The following is an 18,630-nucleotide window of genomic DNA, read 5'->3' as shown; positions in this document are numbered from 1 at the left end:
GCAGTATGTTGCCTACTTTTAGCATGTACTTAAAGTAATCTGCTTCGCTTTTTTTTAAGACTTGATTGTCATTACAGAGTTACCACCAATTGAGAAATTTGACATGACAAAGATATAGCAAAATTGAACTGTGGAATTCAATTACAATAATTCCTTTGGAGGACTTAGATGCCCTTTAGCATTAAGGAAGAGGAAAAGATATGGCTTCTCCTTCATTTAAACACTATAGGGATAATCATAAGGAGGACTAAGAATCCACAAAATTCTTAAAGTGTTATCTAACTTCAGTGTGTTGTATGCTTGTTAATCTGTCTATGACTTAAAGTCAAGACAGATTTTTATCCATCCAGCTTGCTGAAAGACCTCAATCACATCACTTCTTTCAGCCTCACTTTCCTCCATCTATGAAATGGGGAGAATAACATATATTGGATAAGGATATGATGAAATGCTTACATCAATTACCTATAAAACATCATGAGATCTTAAGGTACAATTAAAGAAAAGTACTTGGCAGTGCCTATGGCATAAAGGAGTAGGGCGCTGGCCCCAATATGCCAGAGGTGGCGGGTTCAAACCCAGCCCTGGCCAAAAACTGCAAAAAAAAAAAGTACCAAAAAACTGTAAAGATAATGTTTTAACATTCTGATATTCTGGTAAAAAGATTTATAAGATTAGAACTCACTGGAAAATTTTGTCCAAGAAAGAAGTTATTGTTAAAGATCCCCTAAAATTATATTTACAGATGAATGTTCAAGTTTGTTTATCCATGAAATAGGTACATCATAGCCAGTAGCAGACTTAACGTCACAATATCTGTAAACAGAAGGTCATTTTCTTTAAAACTGAATAGGAACACCTTGGTTCTTTAGCTTGAAAGCAAGTTAATACTCATTCAAGAGGCATCAGTGTTCTGGAATAGAAAAGACAGGGCAAGATGGAGTATCCTGTCATTAATCCTATCATGAGGTCTAAAGAGCTCTTTGGCACCCTAGACTGTCCATACCTGTTGGGTGAGGAGATTGATGTGGCTGGAGGGAGAATACTGTCTTGCTGCTTGCTTCTCAGCCAGCCGCTGAAGTTCAGCTGTGACCATACTTTGGTTATACCGTTTGGTGTACAAAGACCCATCTTCTCCCTCCTTTTGTGTTTTGACCATTGCTGAATGATGCTTTAGATGGCATGAACCTGCTAAAAAGGAGAAAAGTTTTCAAATACTCAGGAAAAACAGCTCCCCCCGCCCCAAAGTAAGAGGATGACAGAGAAATCTCAAGTCAACAGACACTTCGTTGAATTCTAGGACTCCTAATAACATAAGAAGTAATAAACTATTTTCGAATGGTCACAAAAGTAAAAATAAATGCCAACCATATCCTAGAAACTTCCTATTGCCAAACTATCACACATATTTATCACTGCATTTTTCCTTAGTAGGAAAGCTTCAAGAAGCATTTTCATCTTAAGGAGAAGGGGATAAACAATCCTAGACTTTGTCTTAATGAATTAAAAATATATCTTTGAAACTCATTCTAGTTCACATTTCTTTTTCTTGTTATATGGTTTTACTTGGCAATAATCTATAGGATCTACTGTCAGATCATCCACAATACTTAGAAAGCCCAAAAGGAAAACAGGAATAAAAGTCGAAATGAGTGTACAACGAAAAACAACAATAACCTTAATACTCTCAAATGACAGACTTTCCTTTCAGATTTAAATTTTCTTCTTTCAGCTACATGATCAGAGAATTCTATTATTCTGAGCACTGAAATTCTAGCAAAAAATTATTTTATATAAAATCAAGAGTCATATTGTTCCTGAATATAAAAGTCACACATCTCGTTTAAAAAATTAAATTGCCAGGCACTGTAGCTCATGACTGTAACCCCCACCTACTAAGGAGATTCAGGCAGAAGATCCCTTAACGCTAGAAGTTCGAGACCAGTCTGGCCAAGATAGTGAGACCTCAACTCTAAAAAATAAGAATAATTAGCCAGTATGGTGGCTGGCACACATCTATACTTCCAGCTACTCGGGAGGCTAAGGTGGAAGGATCACTTGAGCCCAGGGGTTTATGAATAGCCTGGGTGATATAGTGAGACCTTACCTCAAAAAAGTTAACTTAAAAACTCAGAAAAGTAAAAACAGTTCATGCCTGTTTCTGTCCTTGTATTAATGCTAATGTAACCATGATCATTCTGCATGCATAACAGATTTTTAAAATCTGAAACTCTTTCATGTTTATATTATTTGGCACAAAAAAATATTTATTACAGGTGTATATATAGTTATAACAAATGTAAATTTACTACCCAACCCTGGAACTACACCACCAATAATGTGCATTAATGACGTGCTTGCTCTTCCCCTAATCTCCCCTTCTCATTCATTCTCTTCCTTTCTTATAGTTTTATGTACGTGTTTCTATTCATAAGCATATATAAACAAAATACTAGATAATTTTGCTTGTTTTTGACCTCTATAAAAATGGTATCCTATTGAAATAGTTTCCTGGAACTTGCTTTTGTTATTCAACAGCACGCTTTCAAGATTCATCCTTTGCTGAATGGTATCCCATTTTGTAAATATACCACAATTTATTTTTCTATTTCCCCATCAGTTGATATTCTGATTATTTCATGCTCATGTATATTGAAAGCAATATACTCATATGAATAAATACTTTTGCATACACCTGCTGGTGTACATGTGGAAGAACTCTTAGGCCTAGAAGTGGAATTGCTGGGTTGCAGGGTATATGAATTTTCAGATTTATATAACACTCCCACAAACAAAAAATTTCCTATTGATCTAGATCCTAACACTTATTATTGTCAAATGTTTTAATTCTTTCCTAGGAGGGTGTAACAGAGGTCCTCAAACTTTTTAAACAGGGGGCCAGTTCACTGTCCTTCAGACCATTGGAGGGCCAGACTGCGGGCCCTGGGACGAGTCGGCTGCTAAGCAGGACAGGCAGTGGTGGCAAGAACACCCAGTGGGCCAGATAAATGTCCTAGGCAGGCTGCATGTGGCCTGCGGGCCATAGTTTGAGGACAACTAGTATAAAATATCATGGTAGTCTTCATTTACATTCATCTAATTTCTAATGATATTGAGCATGTTATCTCTTTTCTGATAACATGTATCAGTTTTCTATTATGTTGTTTTTTTCTTAATAGGAGTTGGGCTTTAGTTTTTACTTTTGTTCCACGTTGTAGGATCTTAAGGATGGTCTCCTTTATTTTATTCTAAAGTTTTTAGTTTTGCAGCTGGTATTGATTTTACACATGGTGTGAGGTTGGAATCTAATTTCGCTTTTTTCCTATATGGATAACCAATTACCCCAGAACCATTTACTGAGAAATCCCTTCTTTTCCATTGATCTGGAACGCCATCTGTGCTAGATGTCTAAGTTTTATCTATCTGTGTGATTGTTTCCAACCTTCCTTTCTGTTCCACTTGTCGCAATCTCTGTACCTTTGCCAATACCACATACCCTAATTATCACATCTTTATGTTAAGTCTTTTTTTAAAATTTTATTAAGTCAAATACACATAGATCATGAATACATTCATGCATATGTGGGATACAATGTGATTTTTTTTATACAATCTGACATGATTAATTTTCCATCTCATTTTTCTTCTTCAATAGGTTCTCACTATTCTTTGCCTTTTGCCTTTAGATTATCATTTTAGAGTAGGTTTATCAAGTTCAACAACAAACTTCTTGAGATTTTGGTTAGAACTGAGATTTTGGTTAGAACTTGAGATTTTGGTATTGAATCCAGAGACCGATGTGACAAGAACTAAAACACTGATGATACTGAATCTTCCCATGCATATGAATGGTATATTAATCTATCTATTTAGGTTTTCTGGAATGTCTATCTTTCCACATAGTCCTATACAACTTCCTAAGCCTTTTCTAAATTTATCCATAGGTGGCTTATAGTTTTAGGGCTCTTGTAAACGATGTTTTTAAAAACACTGTTTTGTTGATAATGACATCTGCACAATAATATGAGTGTACTTAGTGTACTTAACACTTAAAAACCAGATAAAACAGTAACTTTTATGGGTTTTTTTGAGACAGTTTTATTTTGTTGCCCTCGGTACAGTATCATGGTGTCACAGCTCACAGCAACCTTAAACTCTTGGGCTCAAGTGATCCCCTTTGAGTAGCTGAAACTACAGGTGCCCACCACAACACCTGGCTAGATTTTCTATTTTTAGTAGAGATGGGGTCTCATTCTTGCTCAGGCTGGTCTTGAATTCCTGAGCTCAGGCAATTCACCTGCCTCAGTCTCACAGAGTGCTGGGATTACAGGCATGAGCCACCACATCTGGCCTAAATTTTATGTTACATATATTTTATCACAAGCAAAAAAAAAATTGTTTTCTAATACTTTGTGGCAAGTAATTTTAAAAGCTATTAATTTTTAATATTGATCTTATCTTACTGCTAAAAACCCTCATTTCTAAAATGTAGCTATAATTATTTCCTGTTTTCTATGTAAATAATATATTATCTGCAAATAAACCATTTTATTTCCTCTCTTTTGATCTGCATGCTTACAATTTCTTTTTCATATCATACTATGGCTGGTTCTGACTTCCAGTAAAACACTGGGCAGAAGCAACATTAGTGGGCCTCTTATTTTGTTCTTAATGTTAAAATGAATGCTTTCATCACCTCCCCATTTAGACTGATAGCACTCGCAGGTTTGGGGCAGATACCCTTTTTTAGGGTAAGAAGGCTGGATTCCTTCTATTCCTAGTATCCTAAGAATTATTATTATGAATAAGTGTAGAATTTTTATCAAATTCTTTTTCTGCATTTACAATGATGATAAACATGGTTTTTATCCTTTAATCTGCTAAAGTGGCAAATGATAGTTTTTTTTTTTAATTTCAGATTAATATATAGGTACATACAATTAGGTTACATTGTTTGCATTTGTTAGGTAAAGTCTAAGTTGCAGTTGAGCCCTTCACCCAGGAGGTGAGCCATATATCCCCTACATTGTACCCATTAGGTGAGAGCTTATAATGTTAACCCTCCTATGTTCCTTGAATAAACTTGCTCATGGTGTACTACTATCTTTTAGATGTTGTTAGATTGGGCTGGTTTTTATTTTGATTAGAATTTTTGCATTTATGTTCATAAATGAAGCTGGTCTATAATTTTTGTCTTGAATACCGTCCTCAACTGGTTTTACACATATTATCAAGATGAAACTTAGCCATACAGAATGAATTGAGGAGCACTCTTTTTCTATATTCTAGAAGATTTCTTTTTAACATTGCAATTGTCTATCTCTGGAAAGACTGTTAAAACTGACCCATAAAAGTATCTGGGCCATATGTTTTCTTTAAGAGAAGATGTTTAACTACTGTATCTATTATTTTAATATGTATAGGACTTTCAGACTTTCTTCATTTTCTTGACTCAACTTTATATAAGTTACACTTTTGTAGATTTTTATCCTTTTTGTGTATTTTTTCAAGTTTATTGGAATAAAATTAACAGTATCATATTCTTTTTGTCATTTTCGGTATATTTATATTTTCCGTATCTGCATGTTCATTCCTTATATTATTTATCGATGACTTCCCTTTTTTACTTGGTCAGTCTCATCTGAAGTTTCACACTTTATGAGGCTTTTCAAAGAACCACTTTTGGTTTTAATCTCCTCTATTTTACTTTATTTTGTGATTTCTGCGGTTATCTTTATTACATCTTTCTTTCTCCTTTATTTTGATTTATGATAGTGTTGTTTTTGTAAAATCAAAAGTCAGACATTTAGCACATTAATTTTCAGCCTGTATTCTTTTCAAATCTAAGTATTTAAAGCAGTAAATTTCCCTTTAAGTACTGTCTTTCATTGTTCTCCACATGTTTGGACATGCAGTTTTTCCATTATCATTCAGTTCCAATACTTTTAAATTTATTTACATTAGTATTTTTTCTTTCATGCTGAAATTCTGAAATATACAGGGATTTGTCATGTATCTTTTTGATACTGACTTTCAACTTAACTGCAGTGTAAACAAAGAATATAGCTGTGTGAAATCAAGTCTTTGAAATTTGTTCTTTAAGAAATAAGACCATGTCTTAGTTTTATAAATATATCATGTATGCTTGAAAATGTATTTTCTCTAATTGTTGGGTGAAAAGTCCTATAACATGATCTGTAGATAAACTTACCAACTTGCTCAAATCCTCTTTACCTTTTCTAATGAAAAAATAATCAGTTTAGTGTATTAACAAATAATAGAAGCATGTGGAAATCTCCCACTAAGACAGCAGACTTATAGATTCTTCATACAGCTATTTTAATTTTTGTGTTACATCTTTGGAGGCTTTTTTACTAGGTGCAGACACTTTTAGAATTGTTTTACCTTTTGACTGAACTGAACCTTTTGTAATTATGCAGTTACTCTTTATCTATAAGAAAGTTTTATATCTTAAAGTTCATTGTTGCATTTTTAATGTATTGACACCATCTTTCTTCTGGTTGGTACTTACCTGGTAATTCTTTCTTTATTCTTTTACTTTCAACTATTCTGTTTCCTTAACCTTAGCTGTGCTTTCTAGTAAACAACATATAGTTGAATTTTTTAAAACTTCAATCTGATAATCTTCTCATAAGTTAAGTTCAATCCATTTGTGTTTGAGTCTTCATATATTTGGACTCCATTTACCATGTTTTAAATTTCTATTTTTCTTGCTTTTTCTATTCTTTTTCTTATATACTCCTATATTTATATGTGTTTCCCCCCCTTAAATCATTTTTATTCTCCCCACAGGTTTAGAATTTACATACTTTTATTCTTTTAGTAATGACCTTTGAAATTGGATAATGTGACCTTAAAAAGTCTATAGCTATAAAATACCTTAATCTCATTTTAAAACTATTCATCTACCACAGAAAAGTTTAACTCTAATCATCTGTAGGCTATTGTTACCTAGTACATTATTTTGTCTTTATATTTTTATCTACTACTGTTTAAACCACTTAGAATACGTTCTTTTACCACAGTTAAGATAAGTTAAAAGCCAGTTACAAGAAATAGAGAATGTCAGGTGCGGTGGTCATGTCTATAATTCTAGGACTCTGGGAGGCCGAGGTGGGTAGACTTGCCTGAGCTCAGGAGTTCGAGACCAGCCTGAGCAAGAGTGAAATCCCCTTCTCTAAAACTAGCTGGGCATTGTAGTAGGTGCCTATAGTCCCAGCTACTTAGGAAGCTGATGCAAGAGGATCATTTGAGCCCAAGAGTTTGAGGTTGCTGTGAGCTATGAAGCCAGGGCACTTTACCAAGGGCAACAAAGTAATACTCTATCTCAAAAACAAAACAAGACAACAAAAAAGAAAATCTCCACTACCTGAAAATTAAATAAAATACTTATAGACAATCCATGTCAAGTAAGAAATTATAACAGACATCAGAAAATATTTCTGAACTGACCAGCTTCTCACATTCTCTATCCCTCTCTTGGGAAAAATGAAAAGGGAAGGTTTTTTTTTAAACTTTCAACAATAACAGGCTAGAGATCCTGATCTTACTGAATTTCTTACATGTAGAAAAAAAGTTCAAACCAGATTATTATTGATTTTAGAAAATTCACTCACAAGAACAACGACCACTCCTAAGTATTAGCACAGACATATACATATATTCATATCTATGACTTATTACACAACTTAGTCTCTTGATTCAAGTGACATATTACAATATCCACTCCAAATAAAACCAGGTTTAAGAAACATAAACTGGATACTTACAAAACATGGCTTAGCTGTAACTCATCTTAATGTTTTTTACTAAGGCGCTTAAAAAGAGATACTCCTCAAATTAATCTACAGATAATAATCTCTATCAAAATTTCCTTTGCCTTTTTTGTAGAAATTGACAAGTTGATCCAAAAATTCATATGGAAATGAACCCCAGGACAGCAAAGAACCCAGAACAGCCTAAACAATCTTGAAAAAGAAAAACGAATCTGGAAAAATCATCCTCGGTTGGTCATTTCAAAACTTACTATGATGCTACAATAATAAAGGTAATGTGATGCTGGCTTAACGACAGACATACAGATCAATGGAATAAAATTAAAATCCCAGAAATAAACCTTTACATTGATAATTGATTTTTGACAAGAATGCCAAGACAATGCAATGGGGAAACAATACTCTGTTCAACAAATGGTGCTGGGACAACTGACTACCACAAGCAAGAGAAGAAGTTAGATTAATATGACATACAATACACAAAAACTAACTCAAAATGGACAAAAGACATAATATAAAAGATTAAACCATAAAACTCTTAGAAAATACATAAGAGGAAATCTTTATGACACCAAAGGCACAGGTGACAAAAGAAAAAAAAATAGAAAAATTGGACTCATCAATTTAAAACAGTTGTGCTTCAAGAAAATTAAAGACAATCAACAGATTGGGAGGAAATATTTCTAACATTTATCTGACAAGGGGATCACATCCAGAGTATATTAAAGAAAACTTATACTCAGTAATAAAAAGGCAAATATACCAATTTAAAAATGGGTAAAGAATTTGAATAGCCATTCCTCCAAGGAAGATTTCATGTACAAACAGCCATTAAGCATCTGAAAAGATGTTCACTATCATTAGATACTAGGGACATGCAAATCTTAACTACAAAAATAAGACACTATTTCATGCCCATTGGGATGGGTAACATAAAAAAGACAGACAGTAAGTATTGGTGAGAATGTGGAGAATTGGATTCATATAGTACTAGTAGTAAAATGGCACAGCCACTGTGGAAAACAGTTTGGGAATTCCTCAAAAGGAAGAAATACAAAGTTATTATATGACTCAGCAATTCTACTATAGCTATACAGGCAAGAGAGATGAAAACCTATGTCCACACAAAAACTTATATACAAATGTTCATAAAAGAATTACTCACAGTGACCAAAAAGTGGAAACAAACTAAATGTCCATCAACTGACAAACAAATAAACAAAATGTGCCATATACCCATATAATAAAGGAAGTACAACGTCCTACAACATAGATGAACCTTGAAAACATTATGCTTAGTGAAAGAAGCCATTCATGAAAGGCTACCAATGGTATGAGTCTAACGATATGCAATGTCCAAAGTAGACCAATCTATAGAAACAGAAAGTAGATCAGTGGCTGCCAGGGGCTGAGGGAGGAAGAAACAGACAGTGACTGTGACTGTTAATAGGTATAGGATTTCTTTTGGAGATAATGAAAATGTTCTAAAGTCAGTGGTACTAATTGCACAACTCTGTGAATATACTAAAAACCACTGAATTGTACACTTTAAAGGGTGAATTTTATGGAACATGAATTATATCTCAATAAAGCTGTCATTAAAAAATGGGAGAAGGGCAGGTGCAGTGGCTCCTGCCTGTAATTCCAGCACTCTGGAAGGCCAAGGCAGGTGGAGTGCTTGAGCTCACAAGTTCCAGAGTAGCCTGAGCAAGAGTGAGACCCCATCTCTACTAAAAATAGAAAATCTGAGGCAAGAGGATCACTTGAATTAGAGGTTGCTGTGAGCTATGATGACACGGCACTCTACCCAGGGTGATAGCTTGAGACTCTGTCTCAAAAAAAGGGGAGAAACTTGACCAGTAATATGGGTCCAGTTTATTGAAATTATATACCCTATTTTAAGAATTCTTTGGTTATTTCATCCAGGTCATTCTTGACTTTAAATACATTGAAAATAAAAAATACTAATTTGTCTGATGTCAGGAATAACTATTTGAATCAGAAAGTATGCATATAGCATACTCATAGGTGTATGGTTATCTGTAATGGAAAATCTCATGATTAGACTATAGGCTCCTAGTAAATAGAAGCCTTGTCTTACTCATCTCTTTATCTCCAGTAACTCAAAGAAGTCCTGTTTCATTCTACATCAATTAACGAATGCTCTTGGATGAAATGAAAGAGTCTTCCTTAGTCCCATCAGAACAATGCAGCATGTGTCCCTTTACTTTTCAAAAGAAAAGGCAAAGGGAAGAGATGACATTCTTTTTTCATTGGGGGTGGAGAGGAGCTGTCATCACGGGCTGCCTTTTGTTTTCTCACTCACCTGCCTTTGCTGAAGAGGGACGAGACAGTTTCTGGCTATAGATGTGTGCAGCACTTTGGAAAGAGGAAAAGGGCCCAATGGTGTAACTGCCTGATCGACAGCGTGGCAGGCCAACGGGGCTTGGTATGTTCTGTATCCCAGGATGTATGGAGGGAGAAGCACTGTCAGAGCTTGTGTTCAGTAAGATTGCTGGCTGGTGAGGCATGCTGGGGATAGCTGGAGGAATTTGAGACAAAGAAGAATGGTGGCCAGGCCCTGGTGTGAGGCCAGAGGTTGAAATAATAGATGACAAATGGGTGTTGGGAATTTTCTGCAGAAGAGTAGCAGCAGGACCAGAGAAAGAAGTAGAGGAAGAATTGGTATATACTAATTTAGCCTCTTTTTCAGCTGAAGTGGTAAATCCTATTAAAACAAAAACAAAAACAAAACAAAACAAACAGATCATTTTAGGAAAAATGGACATATAATCTCTATAAAACATAAACATTTTTTAAAACATCAAAATAATCTTAGCATGAAACAGAAATCATGAAAAATACAGACTTTAATGAGTATTCATCATGAACTTAATGAATCTTGCCTACCAGAGATGACCTGGCAACAGAAATAGGAATTTACTTGTAGTCCTTTCTACAAGCTACCTCCACAAAACAGAGCAGACATGTTTTACACATGTTAGAGCATCAGGACAAAGCTTCTGCTAGCAACAGCTAATTCCTTTCCCTCTTCTTTTCATCCTTCTAGGAAAAAAGAAAGTGTTCAGAATTTCTAAACTTAAGAAAATGAAAAATTCTTTGGGAGGAAAATAGGTTATTAATAGATAAGAGGAAATTCTAAAGGAAAAGGAAGAACAAAGGACAAAAACTTTGGGGTAATGTCCCATGCTTTTGAAATATTTAACATCTGATAACTTTTTTTTTTAAATACATTTATCACAGAGCAAGAAATCTATGTAGGTTTGAAATCACTCACGAGATAATTTATCACAATGAATTTCTGATGCCAGTTGCTGTTTGGGTGGCTTTACTTTCACTTCTTCCATTGTCTCAGGGTGATCTAAAATAAGAAATACTGCACTTAGGCCTCTTATGGATCAAACACAAAGCCGTAGTTCTATACACAATTTTATTTGCAAAAATATAAGACAACAACTAATCAATGCTGGGGAACACTGCATGTCTTACCAGAGTTTCCTAAGGGTGACCACACCCATAACCCCATTGAGTGAGTCAACCACACAAATGATTCCCAACTATTTCTTACCCCAACTCCAGCTAATAGAACCAGGGAAAGGTACCTAACCCAAGGGTGGCCACCTGTGGACTACTCACAAGCTAGACATGCCTAGAAACAAAACTAAGGTCAATTAAATGCTTCTGCCAGGAATTCAAACTGGTGGATGGAGGCCTGTGGTCTGAGAGATCAAGTTGATTGGGGGTACCCCCTGGAGCCAAGAAGTAATATGTAGGGAGCAGGGCAGCTACCATGAGATAAAAGAGCAGCCCCACTGTATGTCAGTACATCTGGATAACTACAATGGCTTTGTATCCTAAATGCCTATTTTACTTGAGATAGAGTTACCAATACATTCAATAAAAAAAAAATTCTAATAAATTAATTTTTCTCTTCTACAGAATTTTGAAACAGAATAACCGGAGCTAATCATGTAGGGAAATAGTCTAAAATCTTTGTTAAGAACTAGGTTCATACAAAAACTTTAACTTCCAGATCATCTTTTAGAGTGAAAGAATAAGGACACATGAATTCTTTCTTCTCGATTACCACCAGCAGTGGCACTGCTATCACACACTTGTTTTTCATGTTTGAAATGAGTCAGACACTATACTATGAACTGTCCTAATGTTGTTTCCGTCACTGAGAAAACTCTTTTTAGGCAAAGGTAGTCCTTAACACATGACCCCTAGAATTTCAAATGACCCACGTGTACAAAGGTGTGGCCACTACATGCTGTTAGGGCTTCCCCATTATTGCCAGGGGAGATATTACCATATGAAACCCATCTACCCATCTATGAATGCCCTTATTTACCGCCCCACGTTAGAACACTTCTCCACCCTAATATTATTACAAGAATTCCTCAGCCTCCCTTGCCCAACACTTATAATTACAGAGGCTATTCAGAGCTTCCACCAACCTTCTTGTATTTACTCACCCAACTTCATCTATTAGACAACAAACTTTGTAATGCTAAAGACTATGACAGTCCTGGTCATTGTATTCCTAGCAGCTATCAAAGTGCCTAACACATAATAGGGGCTTAGTAAAAAATGTGTAGAAGGATGAATGAAATTAGGAAACTCAAAGAAGAGGTCTGGATTCAAGAGGACTTCTAGTAATACAATATTTTAATGACACAGTGTGTTAAATGGGCTTTTCTGAGTTGGCCTATGAACTAAATCCATTTTTAAAACATTAATACTCTTTCTTTGGAAAAATTCATTCTACATTTTAAATGAACAATTTCTGTCCAGAAATTCTGGACAATTTCTGTCCAGGCATGGTGGCTCACACCTTTAATCCTAGCACACTGGAAGGCCTAAGTGGGAGGACTATTGGAGCTCAGGAGTTTGAGACCAGCCCGAGCAAGCGCAAGACCCTGTCTATATAAAAAATAGAAAAATTAGCCAGGCATAGTAGTATATGCCTATAGTTCCAACTGCCCAAAAGGCCTGAACCCAGCAGTTTGACGTTGCAGTGAGCTACTGCACTCTAACCAGGGCAACAGAGTGAGACTCTATTTTAACAAAAACACACAAAAAAACAAATTTCCACAACAGATTATGGTAGCCTTAAGAGCAGGGAAGAAGTCTCCATCTATGAGTCTAGTACACACCGACAAAATCAGTATGTTGATTACCCATGCCTTCTACTCTTATCTAGGTTTTAAATGACCCTGTGGTTAAAGCACAGAGCTTTATTTATAATGTTACTATTATTTTTTTAACATGATGATGCGGGTTAGACAGCCCAGTCCATATTCAATTCTAAAATCCCTGTACATGGAGTTCTGCAGCATGTGGAAGCATTCTGGGTTATCACAATGACTGAAGAAAGCAAAGAGCATGTAGAATCAAGGATATGAGGCATCACATCAGCTATGGAACAGCCCCACACAACAAAGAATTCTACTCAAAATGTCAAAAATATTGAGCTAGAAAAAGCACAAACTTGACAAGAGTGAGAAATAATCAGTAGGAGAGGCAGGAAAGCAGAGATTAAGAACACAAGCTTGGAATCAGGCAGACTATGGATCAAAGTCATGTCCCTGCATGGTGAACAGTAATCTTGAGCAAATTACTCAGTCTCCTTTAGGTCTTGTCTTTTCTGTAAGGAAGTTTTATTGTAGTGCTTATTCCACATGATTTTTGGTAGTAAAAAACATGATCATGTCCAACAGATAGTATGATAAGTATTCATTAAATGTTAACTATTACCACCTTTTCTTGAAAAGCTTGCTGTTGTAAATGACCATAGGAAAAACAAAAAAGACCATAATCCTCTTCTGCTTTTAGGACGAAAACCATTGTCCCCAAACTTCCACTTTCATCCTACGCTACAAAGATTCACCACCTTGGACACTATTAGTGCTTAGCTGACACATCATTCCTGACTCCCCTTTGCATTTCTAATTTGTTCACTTGCTCTATTTTTCATTTATTAACCAGCATACTTACCACCTTTTGCTCCACTATCAGAATAACTGTTGCTGTTCTTAGAACTTTTAGAGTGAGTACCCAGGAAGACACTGGCAGACTTGTTTTTTTGGGTGTAAAAAGTCAAAACCTCCTCCAGTTCAGCCTCACTGAAATGAGGAGAAAAAGTACAGTCAGGCAGGAAGCTATCCTGAAAAATCTTTCCACCAGATTTTATTATGGAAACAGAATTAGCTGGAAAAGCAGAAAATGAAAAGCACAAGCTGAAAATTCCCTATTAATAGATGGGTAAAAGGAAATATAAATACAAGCAACCTAAAAAATTTAAACCATGATAAGGCTTTATTTGTCACACAGTGAATTTTCTAGAGGAGCACTGTCTAATATGGAATCTATTAGTCACATATGGCTACTTAAAATAAAATTAGAGAGCACAGTGGAGTTGCTAAAAAGAACACAAAAACCCCAAACAAACAAAAAAATACATTCAAATTACATAAAACTAAAGATTCTTTTCCTTAATACTAGCCACATTTCAAGGGCTCAGTAGTCACCCGCAGGACAGCCCTATCAGAAGTCAACAAACTCAAGACTGAGGGCCAAATCTGACCCGCAAGCTGTTTTTGTATAGCTCCAGCTAAGAATTTTTTTTATATTTTTAAAGAAGATTATGCAAAAATGACCATATGTACATAACCCAAAGAGCCTGAAATACATACTTCTGTCCCTTTACAGCTTACCCACCCGACTTCTAGACAATGGAAGTATTTTTATTAAAGGAGTCATTTGTCATTTTAACTGCCTCCCGCAGAAATAAGGAAACACACCAGCATAACTAGTGTGTTATGCCCAAATGAGTTCTTTTACCATCCAGGGGTATCCGACCTTTTCTTTTTTGTCTATTAGACATTGGAAAAGTAAGAGTGGTCTTAGGTCACACATTAAATATACAAACACTAACAAAAGCTAATTAGTAAAAAAAAAGGAAAAAAAAAAGGTCTGTGCATACTTTTCGTGATATCTGACACCATCAAAATGCAGAAGAGGTCCTCACAAAACCTACATGAGGCCCTGCAGGCCACAGGTTGGGATACCTCACTGTGTAGACCCCTCACAATGCAAGGTCACTCCTAAAGGTTGAAATTATATCCTGTTTATGAACACTCACACAATATGAAGTATAAGGAAGCGGGTGAAGGCCTAAGGAAGTGTTCTGGTTAACATACCAAGCATAGATTTTGTAACATCTGTAGCAGCCTCTCACAGTCTTTTTCTTTTCTTTCTCCTGAAGCTTGGCTATGTTCCAGGTAAGCAGCCAGAAGTGAGGCATGCCCGTGTCATTACCAAGAACCTATCCCATCTTCAGAACACATTTTAATGAGAACTTAGAAACTACTGGGATGAATCTCAGCGTATGCACCAATGTCTCCAAAATAGCTGAGTGTCACACGAAAAGTACCACAAGTAACTATCAAAGATCCACAGCTGACATTGCAAACGGGCAGCTGCCTCTGCCTGTCAGTGTGTTTTATTTGGCCCTTCACAGAATATTAAATGCCAAAGGTTATGGTTGGTCAAAATACAAGCCGCTTTATCCTCTGCCCATTTTATAATTTATGTTTCCCTGGCTGACTCCTGCAGGTATTTGAATTTACCAGCTCTGACAAACCATCCAGGTACTCACTCCAAACTGATGCTACCACACACATTCCAACAGTTGACACTTAATCCACAATCAGAAGTAATATGTTCCAATATATTTTATCTCAAAATCTACATAATTAGTTAACAGCATGTGTCATTCACTTTTATTTTATTTAATTTATTTATTTATTTTGCAGCCGTCATTATTGTTTGGCGGGCCTGGGCTGGATTCGAACCTGCCACCTTAGGTGTATGTGGCTGGAGCCTTAGCCACTTGAGCCACAGGTGCCAAGCCATCATTCACTTTTAGCAACCAGTTAGACCTGCTGGGGAAATACACATCACTTTTTAAAAGAATGGGTTTGGGCTGGGCATGGCAGCTCACACCTGTAATCCTAGCACTCTGGGAGGCTGAAGCGGGTGGATTGCCCAAACTCTTATCAGGAGTTCGAGATCAGCCTGAGCAAGAGTGAGACCCTGTATCTAAAAATAGCTGGGCATTTGTAGTCCCAGCTACTTGGAGGGCTGAGGCAAGAGGATCATTTGAGCCCAGGAGTTTGAGGTTGTTGTGAGCTATGACACCACGGCAGTCCACACTAGGTATCAGAATGAGACTGTCTCAAAAACAAAAACAAAAGCAAATAAACAAACAAAAAAGGATGGGTCTTCTTTTTTAAAGTATTTTTAGGAATTCTGAAGATCCAAAGAAGAAATCAGAAATTAATCTCTTATCTTTAAAGTAGAGCTATTTTCTAAACTTAAACTAGTCCTTTTCTATTTTTATAACCTTGATGTAAGAAACTGCTTCTTGCTTTGTATCTGTAACCTGCTTTATTGATCACATTACTCGAGACCCAAGAATATCAACAAAATAATATCTATCATATAATTATGGACTCCTACAAAATGATGTATTGGTTTGCTGAGTGTTTAAGCTCATGATACTGAAACTATAGTGATGTCTGTACAAGGTATTAAATAAAGATCATACTGTGCTGATGACAGATAAATCCCAACCTGATTTAACTTCATAAATCAACACTATTAATTTTCTATTGATTTTCCCCTTACTGTGACTTTGATGGTTGAAACCTAAGTAACAGGATGCTTTAGCCTTTCTTATTTTACTTATTTTGTACAATTCCCCACTTAGAAAAGTCTCCACAGTGTGAGTTCTATGAGATCATTAAGTGCCTTTGTTGTCTCCTCCTCTGGAAATCTAACATAAATGAGGAAAATGGCCCAGCTGACTTATATCTAGAAAGAGAACTGAATACTCAGATTTTCTATTCCCAAAGGCTAACCCTAAGCATGAAAAACTTGCTCTATTTTATATAAATTAGGCATAATCCTCACAGTGTTGAGAAACTGCCAATTTCTCAACCCACTCAGTGTAGGCAAAATTTTGTCATCTCCACTACATCAGTAGATCAGGGATAAATTCAGACCCAGTAAACACTAGCAGCCTCTAACTTCAAATTTCCAAAGGGCTCTCTCAGCGTTATGAGTAGTGTGTACTTTGAAAGCTGTTTAGTACTCCAGCCCGAATACCCAGCAGCAGTGTTTTGATAACTGAAGCCATGACAACAGCAACATAATTGGCTGAGATATGAAGTGGCCAAGCCTATGAAACTTTTTCTCCTTTTGAGAGTGATTTTTTTGTTGTCGTTGTTCTTTCTTTCCTTTTTTTTTTTTTCATTAGAAATAGGGTCTCATTCTATTGCCAAGGCTGGCCTCAAACTCCTGGCCTCAAGCCATCCTCCTGCCTCTAGGATCCGCAAGTAGCTAATTTATGGGTACTTGCCACTGTGCCTAACTTTGAAAGTAACTTCATTCATATTCACATGTCAGAAACAAGAGCATGCTGGATATTTAATGGGCAGTATAAAAGAGAGAATAAGACGGTTTTCATTAATCAGAACATCTTCTACCTTGCTTGTCTGATGAACTCCTGGAAGTTCTCTGCATTCACCCCATCTTCCTCTTCTTCCTCATGTTTCTTCTTCGATTTCTTTTCAGCCATTTGTTCTGTTTCCTATCCAGTGCCCAAGCCCCACACAAAAACAACAAGATAAAATTGACTCCTGATAAATGGCACTTCATTTTAGTTTCCTTACCCTTGGGTTAATTTGTCCTTATAGTAAAATCATTTAATTCCTTCTTGTTTTGTCACCTATAAATTTGATGTTTTACTTTTGGCCATTACTTCATGAAATTTTTTCAAATTCCCAAATAAAAGTTGTAAAACAAATATAAATTTTTATCATGTTTTTACTTCCTACTTAGCCTGTTGATTAAAGAGCTTCTTATAGCAGCTTGGCAATATCCAGGATCACACTTGCAGCTTTAACAGTATGACAACACAGACATGGTTTTTTGTTGCAATTAGGAGAGGAAAAATAGTTCTTGGAAGATACTCTTCCTTATACCAACTTACAAATTATATAAGACACTTAAGATATATCAAAATTCTTAACAAGAATTTTACAAATAAACTTATAAATACGGGTTTGGTGGCTCGGTGCCTGTGGCTCAAGTGGCTAAGGTGCCAGCCACATACACCTAAAGTGGTGGGTTCGAATCCAGCCCAGGCCTGCCAAAACAACAATGACAGCTGCAACAAAAAATAGCCAGGTATCGCTGAGCCCATATTCCATATTTTTATGGAATAAAATATTTTTATTATATTAAAATATTTTTAATTTTTTTAAAAATATTTTTTATTGGCTCAGCGCCTGTGGCTCAAGTGGCTAAGGCACCAGCCACATACACCTAAGGTGGCAGGTTCGAATCCAGCCTGGGCCCGCCAAACAACAATGACAGCTGCAATTAAAAAATAGCCGGGCGTTGTGGAGGATGCCTGTGGTCCCAGCTACTTGGGAGGCTGAGGCAGGAGACTCGCTTGAGCTCAGGAGTTGGAGGTTACTGTGAGTTGTGATGCCATGGCACTCTACCCAGGGTGACAGCTTGGAGGCTCTGTCTCAAAAAAAAAAAAAATTTTTTTTTTATTATATTAAAATATTTTTATATTTTTATGCATCTTGAGACCTTTGGTTATAGAATGCTTTGTAAAATAGTCTAATTAATAGCATGTTTCGGCTCAGCACCTGTGGCTCAAGTGGCTAAGGCACCAGACACATACACCTAAAGTGGTGGGTTCGAATTCAGCCCAGGCCCACCAAACAACAAT

At 36.1% G+C, this 18,630-nt stretch overlaps 1 protein-coding gene across 1 annotated transcript in view; it reads right to left on the bottom strand.

Moving 5' to 3' along the window:
* TTLL5 (tubulin tyrosine ligase like 5) overlaps window positions 1-18,630 on the bottom strand; it is a 308,822-nt gene that overhangs the window by 157,517 nt on the left and 132,675 nt on the right. The window contains exons 24-28 of the mRNA XM_023511518.1: window positions 17,372-17,475; window positions 13,818-13,945; window positions 11,095-11,178; window positions 10,123-10,524; window positions 1,007-1,188 (exon numbers count right to left, since the gene is read on the bottom strand). Coding sequence (XP_023367286.1) covers window positions 1,007-1,188; window positions 10,123-10,524; window positions 11,095-11,178; window positions 13,818-13,945; window positions 17,372-17,475 — 900 coding nt within the window. The remainder of the gene's footprint in view (window positions 1-1,006; window positions 1,189-10,122; window positions 10,525-11,094; window positions 11,179-13,817; window positions 13,946-17,371; window positions 17,476-18,630) is intronic.

The sequence above is a fragment of the Otolemur garnettii genome, unplaced genomic scaffold (assembly GCF_000181295.1).
Source record: "Otolemur garnettii isolate 467f Iridium unplaced genomic scaffold, OtoGar3 scaffold00020, whole genome shotgun sequence".
NCBI lineage: Eukaryota > Metazoa > Chordata > Mammalia > Primates > Galagidae > Otolemur > Otolemur garnettii.
Note: the sequence above shows the minus strand (reverse complement) of the source record. Positions and strands in the feature narration are given on the sequence as shown.